The sequence below is a fragment of the Lolium perenne genome, chromosome 4 (genome assembly GCF_019359855.2).
Source record: "Lolium perenne isolate Kyuss_39 chromosome 4, Kyuss_2.0, whole genome shotgun sequence".
Taxonomy (NCBI): Eukaryota; Viridiplantae; Streptophyta; class Magnoliopsida; order Poales; family Poaceae; genus Lolium; species Lolium perenne.
The window spans coordinates 370,313,021-370,336,377 of record NC_067247.2 but is presented as its reverse complement, the minus strand read 5'-3'; the positions used below and the strand labels follow the sequence as shown (position 1 = coordinate 370,336,377).

General features: G+C 43.8%; 1 protein-coding gene and 1 long non-coding RNA gene across 2 annotated transcripts; both read right to left on the bottom strand.

Annotated features, from left to right (window-relative positions):
• Window positions 1-6,147: 6,147 nt before the first annotated feature.
• On the bottom strand, window positions 6,148-9,537 carry LOC139830317 (uncharacterized). The gene is made up of 11 exons (XM_071818326.1): window positions 9,524-9,537; window positions 9,371-9,441; window positions 9,135-9,271; window positions 8,755-8,845; window positions 8,444-8,663; window positions 7,873-8,345; window positions 7,627-7,795; window positions 7,232-7,491; window positions 6,595-6,772; window positions 6,296-6,511; window positions 6,148-6,193 (listed from the first exon to the last, which is right to left on the bottom strand). Exons 1-11 carry the CDS (start codon window positions 9,535-9,537, stop codon window positions 6,148-6,150), a joined length of 1,875 nt encoding a protein of 624 aa, XP_071674427.1.
• Window positions 9,538-10,112: 575 nt separating this feature from the next.
• LOC127326880 (uncharacterized) lies at window positions 10,113-10,442 on the bottom strand. The gene is made up of 3 exons (XR_007868156.2): window positions 10,396-10,442; window positions 10,265-10,316; window positions 10,113-10,181 (listed from the first exon to the last, which is right to left on the bottom strand). It is a non-coding gene; the product is annotated as an uncharacterized lncRNA (long non-coding RNA).
• Between the last annotated feature and the right edge of the window lie 12,915 nt (window positions 10,443-23,357).

Below are 23,357 nucleotides of genomic sequence, written 5' to 3'. Positions count from 1 at the left end.
AACAGACTAAACCAAGTACTAACATAGCATGCACACTGTCACCTTCATGCATATGTAGGAGGAATAGATCACATCAATATTATCATAGCAATAGTTAACTTCGCAATCTACAAGAGATCATGATCATAGCATAAACCAAGTACTAACACGGTGCACACACTGTCACCTTTACACACGTGCAGGAGGAATATAACTACTTTAATAACATTGCTAGAGTAGCACATAGATGAATAGTGATACAAAACTCATATGAATCTCAATCATGTAAAGCAGCTCATGAGATTATTGTATTGAGGTACATGGGAGAGAGATGAACCACATAGCTACCGGTACAGCCCCGAGCCTCGATGGAGAACTACTCCCTCCTCATGGGAGCAGCAACGGTGATGAAGATGGCGGTGGAGATGGCAGCGGTGTCGATGGAGAAGCCTTCCGGGGGCACTTCCCCGCTCCGGCAGGGTGCCGGAACAGAGACTCCTGTCCCCCAGATCTTGGCTTCGCGATGGCGGCGGCTCTGGAAGGTTTCTGTGGTTTTCGTCGAACGCCTCAGGGTTTTCGCGACGGAGGCTTTAAATAGGCGAAGAGGCGGCGCAGGAGGGCTGAAGGGGTGCCCACACCATATGGCGGCGCGGCCAGGGCCTGGGCCGCGCCGGCCTATGGTCTGGGGGCCCAGTGCCCCCCCTCTGGTCCTTCTCGTGTGTTCTGGATGCTTCCGGTAAAAATAGGAACCTGGGCGTTGATTTCGTCCGATTCCGAGAATATTTCGTTACTAGGATTTCTGAAACCAAAAACAGCAGAAAACAGGAACTGGCACTTCGGCATCTTGTTAATAGGTTAGTTCCAGAAAATGCACGAATATGACATAAAGTGTGCATAAAACATGTAGATAACATCAATAATGTGGCATGGAACATAAGAAATTATCGATATGTCGGAGACGTATCACCCAACTGTAATTTGTTCACCCAACATGCTATTTATCTTATGGGAGAGACACCTCTAGTGAACTGTGGACCCCGGTCCATTCTTTTAATCGAATACAATCTACTGCAATACTTGTTCTACTGTTCTCTGCAAACAATCATCATCCACACTATACATCTAATCCTTTGTTACAGCAAGCCGGTGAGATTGACAACCTCACTGTTTCGTTGGGGCAAAGTACTTTGGTTGTGTTGTGCAGGTTCCATGTTGGCGCCGAAATCCCTGGTGTTGCGCCGCACTACATCTCGCCGCCATCAACCTTCAACGTGCTTCTTGGCTCCTACTGGTTCGATAAACCTTGGTTTCTTACTGAGGGAAAACTTGCTGCTGTACACATCATACCTTCCTCTTGGGGTTCCAACGGACGACCGTCACAAGGAAGCTGCTACACGCCATCAGCTCTTTTTCTGGCGCCGTTGCCGGGGAGATCAAGACACGCTGCAAGGGGAGTCTTCACAATCCAATCTCTTTACTTTGTTTTTGTCTTGCTTTATTTTATTTACTACTTTGTTTGCTGCACTAAATCAAAACACAAAAAAATTAGTTGCTAGTTTTACTTTATTTACTATCTTGTTTGATATATTAAAAACACACAAAAAATTAGTTACTTGCATTTACTTTACTTATTTCATCATGTTTCCTCCTAAGTTCACTCTAAAAGACATACCGGTAGGACAAGGGTCTATTATTGGGAGAGATAATATAGAGGAATTTTTCACTCATGTTAGTATGGTTGAAGATTTTGAAGATAGACACTTGGTAGAACTTGCTCCTACTTATGAAATTGCTGCTGCTTCTTTAGTACACATGATAGAAGCTAAATTTGTTAATCTCAATCCTATAATGCAACATATGTTTCTTACACTAGTAGATATGGAAGAAGGAGAAAACAAAGATTTTGTTTTAGAAACCCTTCTCAAAGAATTTGGAGGTATAGCAAGAGAAGCTAGAAAAGTTTTTACTAAATATAATATGCTTGGCTCTTATACCAACTTTGCTAGTATCCTTGAAAAAATGGATATGAATAGAATAAGGTACACTAATAATGTTAATGATAGTGGAGAGATTAAAGTACCGATACCTATTAAGCTCCTAGGAATGCATGAAGCATTAGAAAAGAATTTTGATTGGATAGTTCCTGAAAATTTGTTTGATGAGAATAGCAAGCCTAAGAGTAATGTAAAAGGAGCCTCTGAAACTTACATAGATAAGATACAATGCATTGATGCTTCATCTCTTGATAATACTTGATACACACTTTCTGCGCCTAGCTGAAAGGCGTTAAAGAAAAGCGCTTATGGGAGACAACCCATGTTTTTACTACAGTACTTTTGTTTTATATTTGAGTCTTGGAAGTTGTTACTACTGTAGAAACCTCTCCTTATCTTAGTTTTATTGCATTGTTGTGCCAAGTAAAGTCTCTAATAGAAGGATGATACTAGATTTGGATTACTGCGCAGAAACAGATTTCTTTGCTGTCACGAATCTGGATCTAATTCTCTTTAGGTAACTCAGAAAATTATGCCAATTTACGTGAGTGATCCTCAGATATGTACGCAACTTTCATTAGTTTTAAGTTTTCTCATCTGAGCAAGTCTGGTGCCTCTTAAAAATACGTCTTTAAGAACTGTTCTGTTTTGACAGATTCTGCCTTTTATTTCGCATTGCCTGTTTTGCCATGCTTGATGGATTTTTCGATTCCATTGACTTTCAGTAGCTTTGTGCAATGTCCAGAAGTGTAAAGAATGATTGTGTCACCCCTGAATATGTAAATTTTGATTGTGCACTGACCCTCTAATGAGTTTGTTTCGAGTTTGGTGTGGAGGAAGTTTTGAAGGATCAAGAGAGGAGGATGATACAACATGATCAAGGAGAGTGAAAGCTCTAAGCTTAGGGATGCCCCGGTGGTTCACCCCTGCATATATCAAGAGGACTCAAGCGTCTAAGCTTGGGGATGCCCAAGGCATCCCCTTCTTCATCGACAACATTATCAGGTTCCTCCCCTGAAACTATATTTTTATTCCGTCACATCTTATGTACTTTGCTTGGAGCGTCAGTTTGTTTTTGTTTTTTGTTCTGTTTGAATAAAATGGATCCTAGCATGCTAAAATTTGGTTTGCATAATTGATCTCTCTAAGGTCTAGATAATTTCTAATATTGAGTTTGAACAACAAGGAAGACGGTGTAGAGTCTTATAAAGTTTACAATATGTCTTTTATGTGAGTTTTGCTACACCGCTTCATCCTTGTGTTTGTTTCAAATGAACCTTGCTAGCCTAAGCCTTGTATCGAGAGGGAATACTTCTCATGCATCCAAAATCCTTGAGCCAACCACTATGCCATTTGTGTCCACCATACCTACCTACTACATGGTATTTCTCCGCCATTCCAAAGTAAATTGCTTGAGTGCTACCTTTAAAAATTTCCATTCTTCACCTTTACAATATATAGCTCATGGGACAAATAGCTTAAAAAACTATCGTGGTATTGAATATGTACTTATGCATCTTATCTCTTATAAGTTGCTTGTTGAGCGATAACCATGTTCCTGGGGACGCCATCAACTATTTCTTTGTTGAATATCATGTGAGTTGCTATGCATGTTCGTCTTGTCTGAAGTAAGAGTGATTTATCATGATCAAATGGTTTGAGTATGCATATTGTTAGAGAAGAACATTGGGCCGCTAACTAAAGCCATGATCCATGGTGGAAGTTTCAGTTTGGACAACAAACCTCAATCTCTTATGAGAATATTATCTGTTGTTGAATGCTTATGCATTAAATAGGAGTCCATTATCTGTTGTCTATGTTGTCCCGGTATGGATGTCTAAGTTGAGAATAACCAAAAGCGAGAAATCCAATGCGAGCTTTCTCCTTAGACCTTTGTACAGGCGGCATAGAGGTACCCCTTTGCGACACTTGGTTGAAACATGTGCTATGCTATGATAATCCATGTAAATCCAAGCTAATTAGGACAAGGTGTGGGCACTATTGGTATACTATGCATGAGGCTTGCAACTTGTAGGATATAATTTACATAACTCATATGCTTTATTACTACCGTTGACAAAATTGTTTCTTGTTTTCAAAACAAAAGCTCTAGCACAAATATAGCAATCGATGCTTTCCTCTTTGAAGGACCTTTCTTTTACTTTTATGTTGAGTCAGTTCACCTATCTCTCTCCACCTCAAGAAGCAAACACTTGTGTGAACTGTGCATTGATTCCTACATACTTGCATATTGCACTTGTTATATTACTTTACATTGACACTATCCATGAGATATACATGTTATAAGTTGAAAGCAACCGCTGAAACTTAATCTTCCTTTGTGTTGCTTCAATACCTTTACTTTGAATTATTGCTTTATGAGTTAACTCTTATGCAAGACTTATTGATGCTTGTCTTGAAGTACTATTCATGAAAAGTCTTTGCTTTATGATTCAGTTGTTTACTCATTACATTTACCATTGTTTCAAATCGCTGCATTCATTACATGTGCTTACAATAGTATTGATCAAGATTATGTTGGTAGCATTGTCACTAAGAAATTATCTTTGTTATCGTTTACCTACTCGGGACGAGTAGGAACTAAGCTTGGGGATGCTTGATACGTCTCAAACGTATCTATAATTTCTTATGTTCCATGCTACTTTTATGATGATACTCACATGTTTTATACACATTATATGTCATTATTATGCATTTTCCGGCACTAACCTATTAACGAGATGCCGAAGAGCCAGTTGTTGTTTTCTGCTGTTTTTGGTTTCAGAAATCCTAGTAAGGAAATATTCTCGGAATTGGACGAAATCAACGCCCAGGGGCCTATTTTTCCACGAAGCTTCCAGAAGACCGAAGATGATACGAAGTGGGGCCACGAGGCGGCCAGATGCTAGGGCGGCGCGGCCTGGCCCTTGGCCACGCCGACCTAGTGTGTGGGCCCCTCGTGTGGCCCCCGACTCTGCCCTTCCGCCTACTTAAAGCCTTCGTCGCGAAATCCCCAGTACCGAGAGCCACGATACGGAAAAACTTACTGAGACACCGCCGCCGCCAATCCCATCTCGGGGGATTCAGGAGATCGCCTCCGGCACCCTGCCGGAGAGGGGAATCATCTTCCGGAGGACTCTACACCGCCATGGTCGCCTCCGGATTGATGTGTGAGTAGTTCACCCCTGGACTATGGGTCCATAGCAGTAGCTAGATGGTTGTCTTCTCCTCATTGTGCTATCATTGTCTGATCTTGTGAGCTTCCTATCATGATCAAGATCATCTATCTGTAAAGCTACATGTGCGTTTGTTGGGATCCGATGGATAGAGAATAGTATGTTATGTTGATTATCAATCTATTACATATGCGTTGTTTATGATCTTGCATGCTCTCCGTTATTAGTAGAGGCTCTGGCCAAGTTTTTACTCTTAACTCCAACAGGGAGTATTTATGCTCGATAGTGGGTTCATGCCTCCATTAAATCTGGGACAGTGACAGAAAGTTCTAAAGTTGTGGATGTGCTGTTGCCACTAGGGATAAAACATTGATGCTATGTCCGAGGATGTAGTTATTGATTACATTACGCACCATACTTAATGCAATTGTCTGTTGTTTGCAACTTAATACTGGAAGGGGTTGGATGATAACCTGAAAGTGGACTTTTTAGGCATAGATGCATGCTGGATAGCGGTCTATGTACTTTGTCGTAATGCCCAATTAAATCTCACAATACTCATCATGTCATGTATGTGCATTGTCATGCCCTCTCTATTTGTCAATTGCCCAACTGTAATTTGTTCACCCAACATGCTATTTATCTTATGGGAGAGACACCTCTAGTGAACTGTGGACCCCGGTCCATTCTTTTAATCGAATACAATCTACTGCAATACTTGTTCTACTGTTCTCTGCAAACAATCATCATCCACACTATACATCTAATCCTTTGTTACAGCAAGCCGGTGAGATTGATAACCTCACTATTTCGTTGGGGCAAAGTACTTTGGTTGTGTTGTGCAGGTTCCACGTTGGCGCCGGAATCCCTGGTTAATATCACATATGCTGGTCTCGGTTATGTCAATAGGGATTTTAAAACGCGAATGAGCTGTCCTACCACCAGGTAAAAGCAGGGATGCAACACCAGATGATGCAACAGCAAGGACAACCTTACGCTCAGACCTCAGACGAGTAACAAGCGAAGTCCATAAAAAGGTTTTGCCTGTACCGCCATAACCAGACACAAAATAGAAGGCAGGAGTGCCAGATTCCACTCACTATGGAGTCAAAAGCAAGGCGTTGGCCAGGATTTAGCTTCGCATACAGCACAGGAGCCTGGGCAAGAAGATCGCTAACATCATAAGACATCTCATCGTCAATCAACCTATTCGAAAACCCAGTTGAGCTATCATGCACAACAGGGGGTAGATTATAGGTAGAAGGAGAAGAACCATTCCTAGCAAAGAGGATGTGCAGCTCCTCCATGACTATGCTCTTTAAGCTATTGTCAGGGAGGGTATAAGATTCATCGTTCAAGCTCCTAGCAGATTATATAGTATGTCATCTGACATAGGGCACCAGTATTTCTCAAAAAAAGCAAGTTCATCTCCTATCCCACAGTACATGAACATCATCACAAACAGAGCTCGCAGCTGACCACCCATACCCCAACGAACAGCTTCATCGAATGCCTTGAACCACTCCTCATCATCACCCACCAAACCTCTTGCAGCACACGCCTCCTTAAAAGTCGCATACACGACACCCTCAAATGTTCTCACGTCCTCGTACGACTCTGCTCCTTTCACATACATGAGAAGCATACGCAGATAGAAGCACTCACCGGTATTCGGAGGAATATAGTATATTCGACCTATTGTGTTGCCATACTTTCTCTTGGTCCACTCTCTATTTTCACTCGACCACGTAAAGCTAGAGGGGTACTCGCAATACGTAAGAGACCTACCAGAAGGGAACTTTTTGTTAGCCACAAACCAAGAAGTGAGTGTTGTTCGCTGCAAACGCGGGGTGGAAAGGAGCGAGGGCAAATGGGTGGTGGACTTGAATATGACAGTGTTCATGCTAGGGAGATGGCATGCAAGGCGTTCTACGGTTGGAAAATGCATATGGACATCATAACCAAACAATCGCCATATGCATTCCTTATCACAGAGATAGCGGCAATTAAGGAAATCCTGGATCTCATCTTTCTCAAATTCAGCAGCCAGAGCGCCACGTAAACGCCTCTTCTTACGCCTACCATGGACATCGGATTGTTCAGCAGTATCAGTGTCAACAGAGACACAATGTGTTCGTTTTTTGTACTTTGTGAAAACAACTTTTGCACGATCAGTTCCTTTGGTCACGTACTTGAATAGATACTTTATTAATTCGGTCCTATTGCACCATTCTACATTGATATGAGCCTGATATTTCTTGAGCAAAGCCATGTTATAAGGAACAACATGACGGTTATCAAGTGCACCATTTTTGTTAACAGCCACACCTGTGTCACGTTGCCTATAAACGACAAAACCATTGTCATCAACTGTGTTTTCGTTTTGGAAATCTTTAGGGAATATTTTGGAGCACATATTATCTTTCATGCAAGGGCAATTCTTATTAGCTGGACCACATGGACCATGCATCATAAACTCTTCGACAAGTGAGTATCCCAATGGATCTACCTTCGGATCAGGCATTTCCGCAGAGATGAACTTGTCAGCAAGCTGTGTCACACCGCCCTCCGTGCATGGGTTCTTAAGCCACACAAGAATGTGGGCATGTGGCAGACCTTGCTTCTGGAACTCTACACTGACAAGCACTACACACAAAGAAAGCAAACTATAATTGGAGGAAACATGCTGCGCATGAGAGGAAAAATGTGCACAAGAAACCTACTTGCAGAAACAGGACCAAATATTTGACCACCGGCGATATCTGCAACAAGCTCATCAAGCTTCATTTTGTAGACCCTACATATAATATCAGACCTATCGGTGTACTTCTGTCCAGGCTCTAAAAGAAGAGCTTCTTTTATTTCAGGCCACTTGGGAAAGCACGTGAAGGTTGGAAACAAAGCGCGGGGAACCATGCACTCTACTGAGATAGCAACAAGATCCTGAAAATTCTGCTGCTGGTAACGGTCACCACCAGAGAAGCTTGCAGGAAGAATTCGTTTTTTACCTATCGTGCTACCATCGAGATTACCCTTCCCAACTGCATCAGCCACTCCCTGAAAGTGCTCACATCTGAAGTCATCCTGGTGGTTTGCTATATAAGTCAGCCTGCCTTCCTCGACGCACGCAAACGAATCAACCTGTGATCGAGCGGATAATCTACCACAACATATGAAGGGGTTGTACTGATTTTGCCTATAGTGACAACGATGTAGCAGTAGTATTCCTGCATACTAATAGTGCTCCTTCCTTCGCTGCAACCGGGCTCTATATCTCTATGGGGGATTCCTAACTGGAAGCCTCTATCACCATGAGGAAACAACAACGGGTACTGGAGAGACATAAAAGCTGGGTGTAGGCTAGACACATGGTGCAGACCTTTAACCTTGCTATCAACTATAATATCACGGTGATAATTCTCACCACTAAAGTCATTTACAACCAAACCAGCAAGCTCGATAACGAGAGGGCAGATTGAACTGCACAGGATCACCCTTTTCAGCACCGACAATTCTAATACCAATACGATCATCACCCTGGTCCCTAAGTCGATCTCTAGCATCTCTAAACTTCTTGACAAGTGGATTACAAATATCTAGCATACCTTGCAGCCCATTTACTATATCAACATCAGCGTCAGCCTCGCTAGAATCAACCTCAGGCATCACAGCTTTAATTTGGTTATCAGCCTCGTTCTGAGTGTCATGGATATACATGGATATACAGCTCAACAAACTTGGGATCTGCACCTCGGTTTGGCAGCAAGGAACCTATGCGGTGATACGACTGGCCACTCATCTTAAAGACGTGTGGACCACCACGATCATTTATATGTCTATCGATGTCAGCTCCCATGGAAGTAAACGCAAACATTGAGTTATACTGCCGAATTTTTTGTAAGAAACGTTTGCTGCGTGAATCACCATCAAACCTAATGAGATCCGCGAGGAATGGTGGTGGCGCCTTGAAGGGTGGAATCCGGACCTTCCCACCCTTGCAGCACAGGCTGTACAAGACACGACGCTTCCTTACGGAGGTCTCGTCCTTGCAACGCTCAGGAAACCAGAACACGGCACCACAAAACTGACAACGGTAGTCAGGGGCGCCATGGTAAGACACACCTGCATAAGTAGCTGTATATCGACAGAATGAGCCTACAGCTCCCAGAGAATAAATGGTAAAACTACAAACAAGTCCTGCTCGCTAAATCAGAAAGCTACCTTTCAAGAATAAATGTACTGAACGTTGAAAAGACTCCTGGAAGCAGATGCTGTTAGAAAAGGGTAACGACCTTCGAATGAAAGCACAAAAACATGAGGACAGAGCTGCCACATGAACCTACAAATCGAAACAGCTAGGGGCCTAGGGCACACCTGAGTTTGCCCATCTATGCGTCCTCATCCTGTAAAGTCGTTGCTTACGCCGTATTCGACCATACTCAGGTGTGACAACAGGGAAAAACCCAGGTCCTGAATCGGCAGAAACGTCAGAACGTAACGAACAGATCGTAGGAGGCAAAATACTAACAGAGGCATATGACTTCTCACCTACAAACCGCGAAGTGTCCACGACCTCTCCAGGAGCACGCTTATATCGAGGATTAAACGCAGCTACCACAACAGAAGACAAAAGAGAAGGGCAACCTAGGATAATCGCACGGTAAGTAAAACTAAATATTCACGAACCATCAAACAGAGCGACGCGAGCCGAAACTCGAGCACGCCGGCGCGCTACGGTACGGGAACGAGAAGACCCATCAGGCAACGAGTCCATTTAAATTTAGCGCGAATCTAAGCATCACACGCAAACAGAAAAGCAGCATACACCACAATACGATCAGTGACAATAGGATTGCCACCTCTCACACATAACAACAAACAGATAACCTGCACTGGCCAGACGAACAATATCACAAGCAATCAACAAAATAGACGGAAAAGAATGCAAAGGACGTGGTCCTATACCTTGGCAGACAGAATGCAAGAAATCCAAGGAACGGGTTGTAAGGAGCAGAGCACGGAGCGGGTCAATCTAAAAGCAAGGGAAAGATAATCGTGAGACAGCGTCAACATATAGAAGAGACCTGAACAAAGGAAGGCAATTAAGCACAATACCTGAGGAATCACTTAGGAACCAGCGATCCAACAAACTATGATGGACAGCAACCTAGGAAGGAGAAGAAAAAAAAATCAGGAGCCAAAAAAAGAAGAAGAGCATCCTGGGCGGAGTATACCAACAAACACACCTCAACCAAATCCCTCCATGCCAGCGGCGGCGGCTTCGGCGAGGAGCTCGAACGGCGGCGGCGGATCGGAGCTCGAACGGCGGCGGCGGCGGCGGCTCGGAGCTCGAACGGCGGCGGCGGCGGCTCGGAGCTCGAACGGCGGCGTGGGCGGAGCACACCAGCAGGTCGAGCTCGAGGAAGACGCAAGGGTAGTGGAGCTTCTGATTTTGGGGCACACAGAAAGGAATACTTAGGCGGCATGTACACGCGCAGAGTACTCTTGGTCCAGCAGACCTGAATCTCAAACATAAAAGTGACAGACAAGCGGGCCAGAACATTCTAAGGTCCACTGGCAGACAGACGTGGGCTGAAATAACTAAGACAAACAAAAACGACACGCACGTCCCATGGCCCTAGAAGCGGGGGGTGCTGTACGCCGACCTGGTCGGCGCGGACCAGGCGCCGCACACCCCCCAGACGGGTTGTTGGGCCAGCCCAACATTCCCAGTTTTCTTTTGGTATTTCGTTTTTTCTGTTCAATTTTTCCTTTTACGTTTTTTAAAAGCTGATTCTTTATAAAACCGATTTTTAAAATCTGGAATTTTCAAATTTAGTTTTTTCTCAAATTTAAATATTTCAAAATTTGAACATTTTTCGAATTTGAAACATTTTTTTAGATTTTTTTTCGAAATTCGAACAATTTTTAAATTTTAACAATTTTTATTTTTTGTTCAAAATTTGAAAATTTTCGAATATGAATATTTTTAAAAATTTGAACATTTTTCACGTTCGAACGGTTTTTAAATTTGAACGGTTTTCAAATTTGAACGGTTTTTAGATTTGAACGGTTTTTAGATTTGAACGGTTTTCGGATTTGAACGGTTTTTAGATTTGAACGGTTTTTAGATTTGAACGGTTTTCAAATTTGAACATTTTTGAATTTGAACAATTTTTATAAATTAAAATTTTCGAATCTGAAAAAATCTTTACCTACTAATAAAGGCAGTAAGGTTTCTCCCTAACTTTTTCGTCCGTTTTTTCTTACCCCTAATTTGAGATGCAAATTACAGGCAATGCCACCGGATAAGTGCGTAACGTTTCGTGCCGCCTGCCCGACGCCTCCCCAAACTTCGCTCCCGATCGAGTCCCGACCCTGCCGTCCTCCTCTGAGCGCCTCCCCCTAGGGTTCAGCCCCGCCCGCAGCAGCACCCTTCTCCGCCACCGACCGCCCGAACACCCGGAGATCTCCGTCGCCAGCCTCATGCTGTACAGAAGAACAACATCAACTAGCGACCCCGTCGGCACGTGCTACAGGAGAAGGGAATGGGGGAGGCACACGGAGTTCCCCTGCCCAGGAGATGAGCGCGGCCGGAAGTTCAGTAACCTTGGCCAGGCTGCTCACCACTCGCCAGAATGCGAAGCAATACGACAGGAAAGTGAGGGTCGACGAGGAGAAAAAATAGAGGACCGCATGAACAGGAGATCCGCAGCTACGCTCTGAACCAGATCGGAGTTCAACTTGGTCCGGCACTGATTGGTTTTGGTAGTGCGTGGAATCTCGACAGGTCTGCTTTGGGATTGGTAGCGGATGAAATCAGGGCAAGAATCAAATTGGTTTGGTCTTTTACATAAGGGAGCAGCAGTATTTTTTCCGCTTGGTACCAGACCAGGTTATTCTGCAGAAGACGAACCAGGCGCTTCTTGTGTGCACCTGCTAAATAAATATGATTACTATTGCTTTATTTCCTGGGATGTGTAGCTGCGCAGCTTCAACCTGGTACGTAGCTCATTACCTTCTACTTGCGGCAGCTACAAATAATTATGCATGGTGAGATATGTGGTTTGATCAACACCGCGCATCATACCTTATATGTCCTTTTACTGAAGTATTTATTTTTTATTGATTACATTTGTACTACACCAATAACTGGCTCTAAATTCCCTTCAGAAAATACAAGTGACACTCACGGCTATGAAGTGCCTTGTGGGGATCTATTTGTTTCTGAGAGTGTGAAGTAAAATATCCTAACACACTGAACTCTTAAGCCTTTCTCTATGTATGTCCAAACCATCAAATAGATTCTCTAAGCATTGGCACCCACCCGTTAGTCACTATTTTGTTTGGTAAATATATATGGCTAAGAGTTTATTGAAAAAATACACCATTGTATCACTTCACTTTATTTTAGATAAGGCCAAGCATAGGTGGTTGGCGGTTGCAATGGTTAAACTGGTGCCTCGGCTGGGAAGAGGGGACCTCAGGGAAGGGGGTACCCATTGTGTTGGTGTTGGCATGCGGCAGGTATGGAGGTTTGCGCTACAAGCGGCGCATCCGACGGCGGTGACGATGAAGCGCCATCACACCGTCGTACACGAAGTGGGGCAAGAAGGACACCAACTAGGTTGTTGTGAGGATGTAAAACACACATAACCCTTTCGTGTTTTCTTTTCTTCTGTGCCTGTTTCCACTACCTTTGCAATGCACTTCACGAACTCTAGAGGTTCTCTATTCCTCCGCACGCACACGACCGAACGAACAAAATACAGATTCTCCCACATATGAGGCCATCCATTCCATCGTCCCACCCTTAACAACCCACCCACAACCTAGGCATCATCCGACCACCCAAGCGTTGACGCAACATTGGAGAACCGGAGCACACAACAGTGATGATTCTGGCCTCCGTTGTCATCGCGAGGTCTGAGGTCTCGATTCCGGCATGCTGGCACTAGAACACTCAATTCTGGCCACGGCCGAGCCCCTTTTGAAGGATCTGTCTATAGGAGAGACAGCTCGTCATGGGTGGGCCTGTCTCATGGCACCACTCGGGGCTGCTACTGGTTGGAGGAGAGGGCAGATAGTTGCGCTTGACGGAGGGAGCGGTGTGAGGGTTGGATAGAGGTAGCGTCTGATAGCTCCATGATCCTCTGTCGAGCTGGCTCGGGAGGCCGGCCACGAGCGGCCCCTCATCCGTCAACCAGTCCTCTTCTTGTCCATGGAATAAAATTTACTACCTCCACTTGAATGAGAGTTTGCAAGGTTTATATTTCTTCTTAATTCTTCGCTAAACTTGTCAGGTCAGCGAGATGCTAAATTGTAACCTTTTTTTAATCTAAATTAGGTTTATATTCCTTTATGATTCCTTGCTAAACTTGTCAGGCCAGTGAGATGCTAAACTGTAACCTTTTTTGGGTTTTAACTGCAGTCCAAGAAGACTTAATCCTGCAGCGGCAGGAGAAACATGTGCAGAGACATGACAGGTGTATTCATGAGCAAGGTGGGTGCTTTCGATGCAACACGTTACACCTTGTTTCCCCTAGCAAAACTTGCAGCTATTGGAATCAAAGATCTCTGAAAAATGCAACTTTTCAAAGCAAATTGTGGAGCATATATATACTCCCTTGTCCAGCAAATCATCAACCACCAAGCTAGGCTTTTTTTCAACAGGCACATTGACCAGATTATACTGTGCATCATATATGGAGTTCCAAAGGTATGTTTAAATCACTTGACTTTGAAAATCTGAAGATAAAAGTCCCGCTCAATACAGCTTTGTTTATTGTTCATTTATCGTTATATGCAAATATCTAAATTGGCATTTACATTTAAGAAGCTTATTTTAGCAACAGAAAGCAACCTCATTGCAAACCACATGTTTTCCGTAGTGTTTATGTTCATTAACCATCAAGAAGCCGCAGTGGGGTAAGGCACCACCTTGTTTTTGAGAAAATGATGATTATTTTCTTTTTCGGAGCATCTAAGAGTAGAGTATCCTGACCTAATTTAAACGGTTGTCAGGATACTCGGAGATTGGGTGAAACCTAACATAATTTAAACGGTATGGAATCAAAATCTAGGTGAAATCTAAGATGTTTGTAATGCTAATTTTAGACATGTGAAAGAACAAATGGTAATCTTAAATGGTGGTAAATGCTTTCAAGGTATGTGTCTTTTTGATCATATATCCGTTAGTTTCGACCCGTTGCATCGCACGGGAAAATTGTCCTATACCTAATAATAAAGGGAGAAGCGTTTCCGCGGTTTGGTCCATCCGGTTTCGTCCGTCGTGTTATTTTCTTTTCCTGCTTTTGCTTCGTCCGTCGGCCGTGTTTCTTTCGTAGGTTTGTTCCGTGTAATATACCGACACCGATATACCCTCGCTGCAGGAATCTTCCTACGCTCCTTTTCTTCCACGGTCGCACATATGGGCCACGTAAAGCCCAACAAGGCTTCTGTCGGTTTGAGCTGTAACACCCCAACTTTTGCAAACATGTTTAATTATCCAAAGTGCAAAAATTAGGGGGAACATAAACTTTTTCTATAGACTAATTATATGAATTGCCTTGATCTGCTTGTTGTTATGAATTGCTTGTTTTGCTTGTAGATGATTTTGCCTTCATCTGTTGGTTCAATTAGATTGTCTTGAGTTACTCCACCACATGAACCTCCTAGGTAAAAACCAACTCGCAACACATTAAACTAAAAACCTTTCCATCTATGGAACCCTGAATGCACCTATCTTGGGATCATCTCTGTTTTGCACTTTATCTCACCCTATCTTCTAGTTAAGTTTGAATATCATCCACTCCATATTTTATCTTTTTTTTTTCCTTAACCTTGTCACAAACCCTAGGACCTCACAAATTTGGCTAAGTCCTAAAACTGTTACCAGGTTCCATTTTGGAGCCCCTGGGTTAAGCTACCCCTTGCCATCCAAGACAATGCACCTAGTCCTAGACCTACCTTGTCATGAGCACTTCCCAACCATGTCCTTGCCTTGAACCATATCCCTCTTATACTCATTTATCCTTGTCTGCTCTGAGGCCTAGTCAAAAATCTGTTTTGGTAGGCTTAAAAAGTTCTAACTTTGGCAGTTGATCTCTTAGCACCCTCAAGTGTTATTGGTCACCTTAATACATGGATCTCATCTATGCAACATCCCCTACAACTTCCAAGTCTTGCATGTACCTTAACACCTTAGCAACCTATATTTTTCACTTGATCTTACACCCTTCTCACTGCTTCAGCACTAGATCACGTCTCCCTCTTTTACCTCTTGTTTTTATTTTTATCCATGTTCAATCTCCATAAAACCAAGAGGACAGATTGTAGCTACCTTATTTAGCCACCATCCACTCTCGAGATCAATCCTCCCAAAATTAGTGTTTCCTTCTCCCTCTCAAGACCTATTGTTTTCTTCCCTAGTATTAACCACAAAACCACTTCTAGTTTTATTAAAACTCTTCAAATATTTTCCTCAAATAAAACAAGGAAATGGAATGAGTTTTTTTTTATCATCCCAAGCATTGATTCCGAAAAACATTACTTTCTTTTTCCTTTCCCTTTTACAGAAGACTTATGGTACTTATACCATTTCTAGTTTATTTTAAAATTTGAGGGAACTCTACCTTGCTTAATAAAGAGAGTAGGACATTTTTTTTAAATTCATATATTCCACCTAGCTACTCTCAACATTTTCAAAATTTACCTTTCAATAAAATCTCATTTCAAAATTTGCCATAGCCATATAAGTGATGGTACTCCTATTTCTTGAGCCATTTTTTTTAGTAACCTTTGTGCACCAACTATACCTCTTTGTTGACACCTAATAATGCTGATGCATTATTGCATATGATCTTGCTCCCAACTTCCTATTCTTTTTTTTTACCATGTATTAGAGAGAGTTCCAAAGAACCTTTTCCTCCCGAGTTCAAATCTTTAATGTCAAACATTGGACAACAAGATGCATCTCTCTGATCTATCTAGCAAGATCCACACTTCACCAAACCATGATTTGGGCAAATGCCATCTTCCTCAACTTTGGCACTAAAATCCTCTCCATCTCCATACCTCCAATTTTAATCCACACCGAACATATCTACCCTAACCACACCAGCAACCCATGGCTTGGTCGACATGCTTAGTCACTTATCACTCCCTTTCTCTTGTGCTTGGTCAAAGGAGTGAAGCCGGCCATGTTTGTGCATGGCAAAGAATGCCATTACTTCCTCCTCTCTCTCTCCCCTCTTGCTCCACCATTGGGCACCAAGACTTGCACCCACCTGCACCTATCCCTGGACGACCTAGGCAGCAGCTATAGTTGCATGCTTGATGATGGTTTTTGGGGAAGGAGGAGGAGAGTAAATGAAAGGCAAATTCATTGCCACGGCCAAAATCTTGGGAGATCTTGCTGCAGCCTCTTCCCCATCCTCCAGCACGAGGTACAGGACCATATACCTCTCCTGCACCCTACCCTACAAGCCCTAGCCAACCCTAGTCCTCTCCTCTCTCCATGTCTCTTGGTAACCACCCATTCTTGGTCAAGGACGGATCCAGCACCCCAACCCTCGAGGCTGCGCCAGGATGGTGTCCTGACCTCCCCAGACCCGAGGCGCATACTCCCGAGGCGAACCCAGCCCCGCAGCAGCCTCGCCAGGCTCGCCACGGGCGTGGTCACCACGCCACGGTCACCACGCGCGCCCACCGCTGGTCTCCCTCCTCGGCCTATAAAACCCCGCCCCAGCCCCCTTCACTCCCTCACACCACTCCTCCCTCACCCCAGACACCGCGCAGAAAACACCCCGAAGCCTCCATGGCTGCTACTCGCCGGAGGGAGCAGCACCACCGTGACCACCATGGAGGTGGCGAGCAGATCGGGCTCGCACCCGACTTTCTTGTCTCTCCCTCTCTATTCCCTTATGCTCACCGACCTCCTCCCGTCCTAATGCCCACCTCTGCGCCTTCCAGGCCCACCGGAGTCCGCCGCCATCCTCACCTTGCCGGGAACGCCGACGGACGAGGAGCAGGCGGGAGCTGCTGCTGTTGGAGCGGAGGACGCCGCCAGACGCGCGCCCTGGACACCCTCGACCCACCGCCGCCCGCCGTAGTCTCTACGCCGACCATCGTCGCCCAGACTGCGCCCACGATCGCTGCCGGTGAGTCCCTGGAGCGCCCGCTCTATTTTTCCTAGCGACTGTGTGGTGCGAGGACGAGGACGCCCGACGCGTGCGTGTGCATGGGCTGCATGGCCACGCTGGCCATGCAAAAGGCCTGGCCCGCCCGGGGGTCCCTCTCCCCTCCCTTTTCCTTTCTTCTTTTTTTTTCCACCTCCACCTGGCAAATCCCCCTGGGCCGGCCCAAATTCTATTTCCGCGCGGCCCAGCGATTTTCCCACCCATTCCTATCGTTTGAACATTTAAAATCTCTGTTAATTTGACCCCAAAACCAGTGGCACTAAAATGTAAATAACTCGAGTTCTAAAAACCCAAATTGAGTGAAACCAATTGCATTAGTTCTGAAATTTCATTACCTTTCCAATGCCACTGGCCTCATATTTTTATGATTTTTCTACGATTTATGGTATTTGAATTATGCCCTATGTGTAGTTTAGTTTCAAATCTGGTTTTAAAATTCTAGGTTTAATATTTTTCAATGAAACCAATTTTGTTAGTCTGGTTATAGTATTAGCTTTCAAATAAAATTTGTGTTCACCCTCTGTTTAAACTAAATCTTGTGTTAGCTAATGATTTTGTGTTATACATAGAATATGAGCCCAATTTTCTTTTTTAGTCAAACCCTTTTTGTTTCCACCAATTTTGTTTTACCAACCGAAATGTTTGACTTTCCAAAACAAAACCCCCTACAACTTAAACTTGTTTATTTGGTTTTGCTTATGTTTTAAATGGTGTGGTGATTGTATGTTGTTTGCTCTTTCTTTTTGCGACGCTAGATTCGAACACTTTCGGAGTTGACGGAGAAGAGGACTTGGAAGTATTTGAAGAAGTCCAGGGACAAATAAACCAACCAAGGCAAGCCATCTCTTGATCTCTGAATGTTTAATCACATATTGTGGTTACTTTGTTGTTATTCTTGTCTCTCGATCTATCTTGTGTTGTTTCTACTTATGTTGATGGAGCATGCTCACCATGAGCATGTTTATTCTCTTTGACACCTCACCTACAACCCCCTTTAGTGAAATGGTGGTCTTCATTATCATGATCTTGGTGTACCCTCTAAGTGTATGTTGAACCCCTTGTTGATGTTCTGCATACTTACTCTCGAGTATGTTGAACCCCTTGTTGATCTTATACATGCATACCCTGAGCATGTATGCCCCCTTGACCATCTATTTTATCATCTTCTTAGTGGTATGATGATCAACATCATGACCCTTGTCGAATCATCCTACTTATGTTGTTCCCATGCATGCTTATCCTAAGCATGTATGATCCCCTTGACAATTCAATTATCATCTCCTTAGTGGTATGATGGCTAGCATCATTGCCATTGTTATATCTTAGCTCCTACATAAAACTATAGGTTGGGAACCCCTCAAGGTTTACCTTGTTGTAAAAGTTTTGAGAAAAACCTTGGGTGAGTCAACCTTACCCGAGTGTATGGTTTATGAAGGCAAAAAGGATCTTGTCAAAGATGATTGAGAAAAAGAAATGTGGGTGTTACTTGGGTTTTGAGAAAAACGACACATGGTTCTTTGTATTCGCCCGGAACAATTAACCCGCGCAACCACACTACTCCAACGTGGGCACGGGGCTTAGCTTGACGTTTGTTCTTCTTAGCATGAGGCACCGCACAACTATACAAGGGTACGGTTACCCCCGAGTCCGGGTTGTCATGGTTGGGACAATAGTATAACGGGAGGCCTTCGGGGCTGACCCGTCCGGAAGACACTATGGGTCTCCTGGCTTGGCGGTGGAGCCACGCTCAAAGGGAGGTGAGCTGCCACGGTGCCGGGGAGGTACATACTCCATAGGGTAGGACCTCTTGCTAAGTTGAATGGGCGAAAGGCTTCGACTGATTATCCGAGACTCGCATACTTTCGTATGACGAACCGGGGATGATCCCGGCGGATTTATCAGATCTTGTGGGGAAAGTGCGCACACTCTGCAGAGTTAAAACTATTCGAATAGCCGCGTCTGCGGTCATGGACGGTTGGGATGGCCGTTATAGAGTTGTGTCGAGTTTTGGTTTAGAAAATGATTTCCAAAGGAAATGTGTGTGTTGGATGTACCGGAAGGGTACGGAAAGGCTGGTGCCGACCATATGGAGATGGTCGAGGAAAATGAAACAAAATTGGGTGACCCTTCCTAGTGTTTCATGTAGAGGGACTCTTCTTCAATAAAGATATAGAGATGTCGTAGTTTATCTTTTGAAGTATCTTCTTCAACAAAGATATAGAGATGTCATAGGACTTCCCTAGTATCCCCATCAATTGTGATGGCGGTATGCTACCTCTTCTTAAACAAAGGTATAGAGATGTCATAGGACTCCCTTAGTGTCCCCATTACTCGAGATGCCGGGATGCTATATCCACAAGAGAAACTATTTCTCTTCCACATGCTATATCCACAAGAGAAACTATTTCTCTTCCACATGCTACATCCACGAGAGAAACTATTTTTCCTCTCTTGTCTTCTCTAGTTAGAATTTTTATCACCTTCTTGATGGTTTGCGAGTACAATTCCAAATGTACTCACGGCTTTGTCCCTGGCTATTTACTTGGCCAGACTTGAAGGAGTTCGATGGATGAACAAGGAGTTGACGACGTCTATGCGAGCTAGGAACGTCTTCCCAATCAGTTGCCTGTAGGGTTATGGCAGAGGACTTGGGCACTGCGCTGCTGAAGTGATGATGCTACTCTGATGTTTAGTTAGGCCCTTCGAGGCTATTATGTAAGTATTGGTCATGTGACCATGTTGTAATTTTCTTATTCCGCTTTGTAATGGATGGTGTAATTTGATATCTGTTCGGTTATGTGTTCACGGCGCATTGATCATGGGATCGTGAACTGTATACATAACAGGGAATTTCGGACAGCTAGTCCGGGGTCCCCACAGAGTTGGTATCAGAGCCATCCTGACTGTAGGAGACCTTAGTTAGCATGGACGTTAGCTAGGAAACAAGTACTTGGGAAAAACTATTTACGAAAACAAATTCTTTCTTTAGTCGGAAGCATAGCTTCTACTCCTCTTATTTCTTCAAAACTTCTAAATTCTTATCTCTCCATTTTATAGAAATGTTCGAAAATTCTTACTCTATCGTCTCATCCACTTCGAACCTACATATTGGACGATGTCCCCAACTCAGACCGGAGACTCGACCTCAAAGATGGAACAATTCCTCAGGAAGACTCATGTATCTCCAACGACAACTATTGACGATTGGATGCCGATTTAGCCGTGAACATAAAGGGATAAAGGATCATGTCCTTGGTTGTCCCAAAAGTCTATCAGGGAGTTGACCTTGTTCCTCTGTGGACTTGCACCTTTTTGCAGTCGTCTGGGAGCAAGTCCTCTGTTCTTGACTAGTAATTTTTAGGCCAGCCACCAGAAGTTGTTGACTTTGGGAGTACCTCAATAGCAACACCTCTGAAGACCTCACGTCCCCGGGATGTTGAGACTAGAAGATCTACGCAGTTTTCGCCTCCGCCTCAACATCAACGAGTCAACATCAGGCCTGCGTCACCACCAACCGCTACAAGGGTCCTTATTGAAGCAGATATCATCAAAATGAAAACGTCAGCAGATCTGACCAGCCCAAAACTATAGGATGGATAGGACAAACTCGATCGCTTTGATTGAGCTACCCCCACGTATTAGGCATCCCTAGATGCTTAGAGTGCCTTGTTTGGGTTGATGATTGCTTGTAGTACCCTAGTGTGCTGCCTTGAGTGTTTTTATCTGTTTGTTGTGTGTATGATTGTCTTGCTCTTTAGGTCTGAGAGACACTCTTAGTGTGATAACCCAGCGTAGGAAGCCTCCCTAGGATGTTTTCACCCTTACCTACCTCGCCGAGGTTTTGCTAACTGCTAGTTAATTGGATACGTTAACAAATGGCTCTAACTCTAACCTCGTCGGCAGTTGATTTTCAAAATTAACCCAGACCCCTATCAACGTTAACTACTTTCAAGATCAGCTGAAGCATCTCTACTACGCAAAGAAAATAGAAGCCCCTACCTTCAAGAGTGGCTGCACCTTTGCAAGAGGACATACTAACTTGGTCTCACCTTGTTGTATAATCGTGATAACCTCGAGGCTACCTTCTTGAAAACACCCTCTAACACACCATCTAACAAGCTGAGAGAACAATCGCGTCAAAGCCAAACTACATCACATGGTTCATCTGGTCCTCATCAAGTGAAGCTCATGAAGATACCTCAAGATTAGGAGTAATTTACCCGCTCACTTCTTAACTGGTATAAATCAGCACCGACCCTCAAGCTGAAGATTGTCTTCAACGACCCTTGTTGCTGTTTCAGATGGATACCAACCAGGAGTTCCATTGACTTACTAACTCACCGCGTGTCCCATATGGTCTAGCAAACACCGTGAGTGCCACTTGAAGCCATGGTCTACACGTATCCCCCAAAGATCCTTCAACTGGTTACGAAAGATTGACGACTTCTTCAGAAGCCCAAGACAGGACTACAAGGCAGAAGCTCTGAGTTTTTCCAAAAGCCCGACGAAAAATCTTAAGGGTGGAAGACTTCATCTTCCACTAAAATTTGGAGCTAACCCTAAAATTTTAAACCTTTGGGAACTTGGGATACACTAACTCCCCTTGAAGTTGTAGACTGCACCTCGCTCCCTAAAGATGTTTCAACTCAAGACGAGAGAAAGATGACTTCTTCAAAGCGCCGACAAGACCGTGGCCGAAGCTCTGAGATCTTCAGAACCCTCGACGAACAATCTTAAGGGTGGAAGACTTCGTCTTCCACTAAAACTTAAGCTAACTTTAACCACATTCGGACTTTCTAAAAAAGCGCCATTGGAGTGAACTAACTCTCCCAGAATCTTGAACCCCCGCTAGGATCGCTTAGAAGCTACAGATCTAACCCCTACTTGGAGTAGTCACCCTCTTCATGAAGATCGCCATCAGCGGGAATATACCGTGTCTCCCAGAAGATGAAGCAACAACCTTCTCAACATTGGCACCTCTACAGAAGAATGGAGTCTAACTTTAGTTAAACTTTACAACCCCTCTAGTCCTACGCTTAGTAATCTCGGGACGAGATTATTTTAAGGGTGGAAGATCTGTAACACCCCAACTTTTGCAAACATGTTTAATTATCCAAAGTGCAAAAATTAGGGGGAACAAAAACTTTTTCTATAGACTAATTATATGAATTGCCTTGATCTGCTTGTTGTTATGAATTGCTTGTTTTGCTTGTAGATGATTTTGCCTTCATCTGTTGGTTCAATTAGATTGTCTTGAGTTACTCCACCACATGAACCTCCTAGGTAAAAACCAACTAGCAACACATTAAACTAAAAACCTTTCCATCTATGGAACCCTGAATGCACCTATCTTGGGATCATCTCTGTTTTGCACTTTATCTCACCCTATCTTCTAGTTAAGTTTGAATATCATCCACTCCATATTTTATCTTTTTTTTCCTTAACCTTGTCACAAACCCTAGGACCTCACAAATTTGGCTAAGTCCTAAAACTGTTACCAGGTTCCATTTTGGAGCCCCTGGGTTAAGCTACCCCTTGCCATCCAAGACAATGCACCTAGTCCTAGACCTACCTTGTCATGAGCACTTCCCAACCATGTCCTTGCCTTGAACCATATCCCTCTTATACTCATTTATCCTTGTCTGCTCTGAGGCCTAGTCAAAAATCTGTTTTGGCAGGCTTAAAAAGTTCTAACTTTGGCAGTTGATCTCTTAGCACCCTCAAGTGGTATTGGTCACCTTAATACATGGATCTCATCTATGCAACATCCCCTACAACTTCCAAGTCTTGCATGTACCTTAACACCTTAGCAACCTATATTTTTCACTTGATCTTACACCCTTCTCACTGCTTCAGCACTAGATCACGTCTCCCTCTTTTACCTCTTGTTTTTATTTTTATCCATGTTCAATCTCCATAAAACCAAGAGGAGAGATTGTAGCTACCTTATGTAGCCACCATCCACTCTCGAGATCAATCCTCCCAAAATTAGTTTTTCCTTCTCCCTC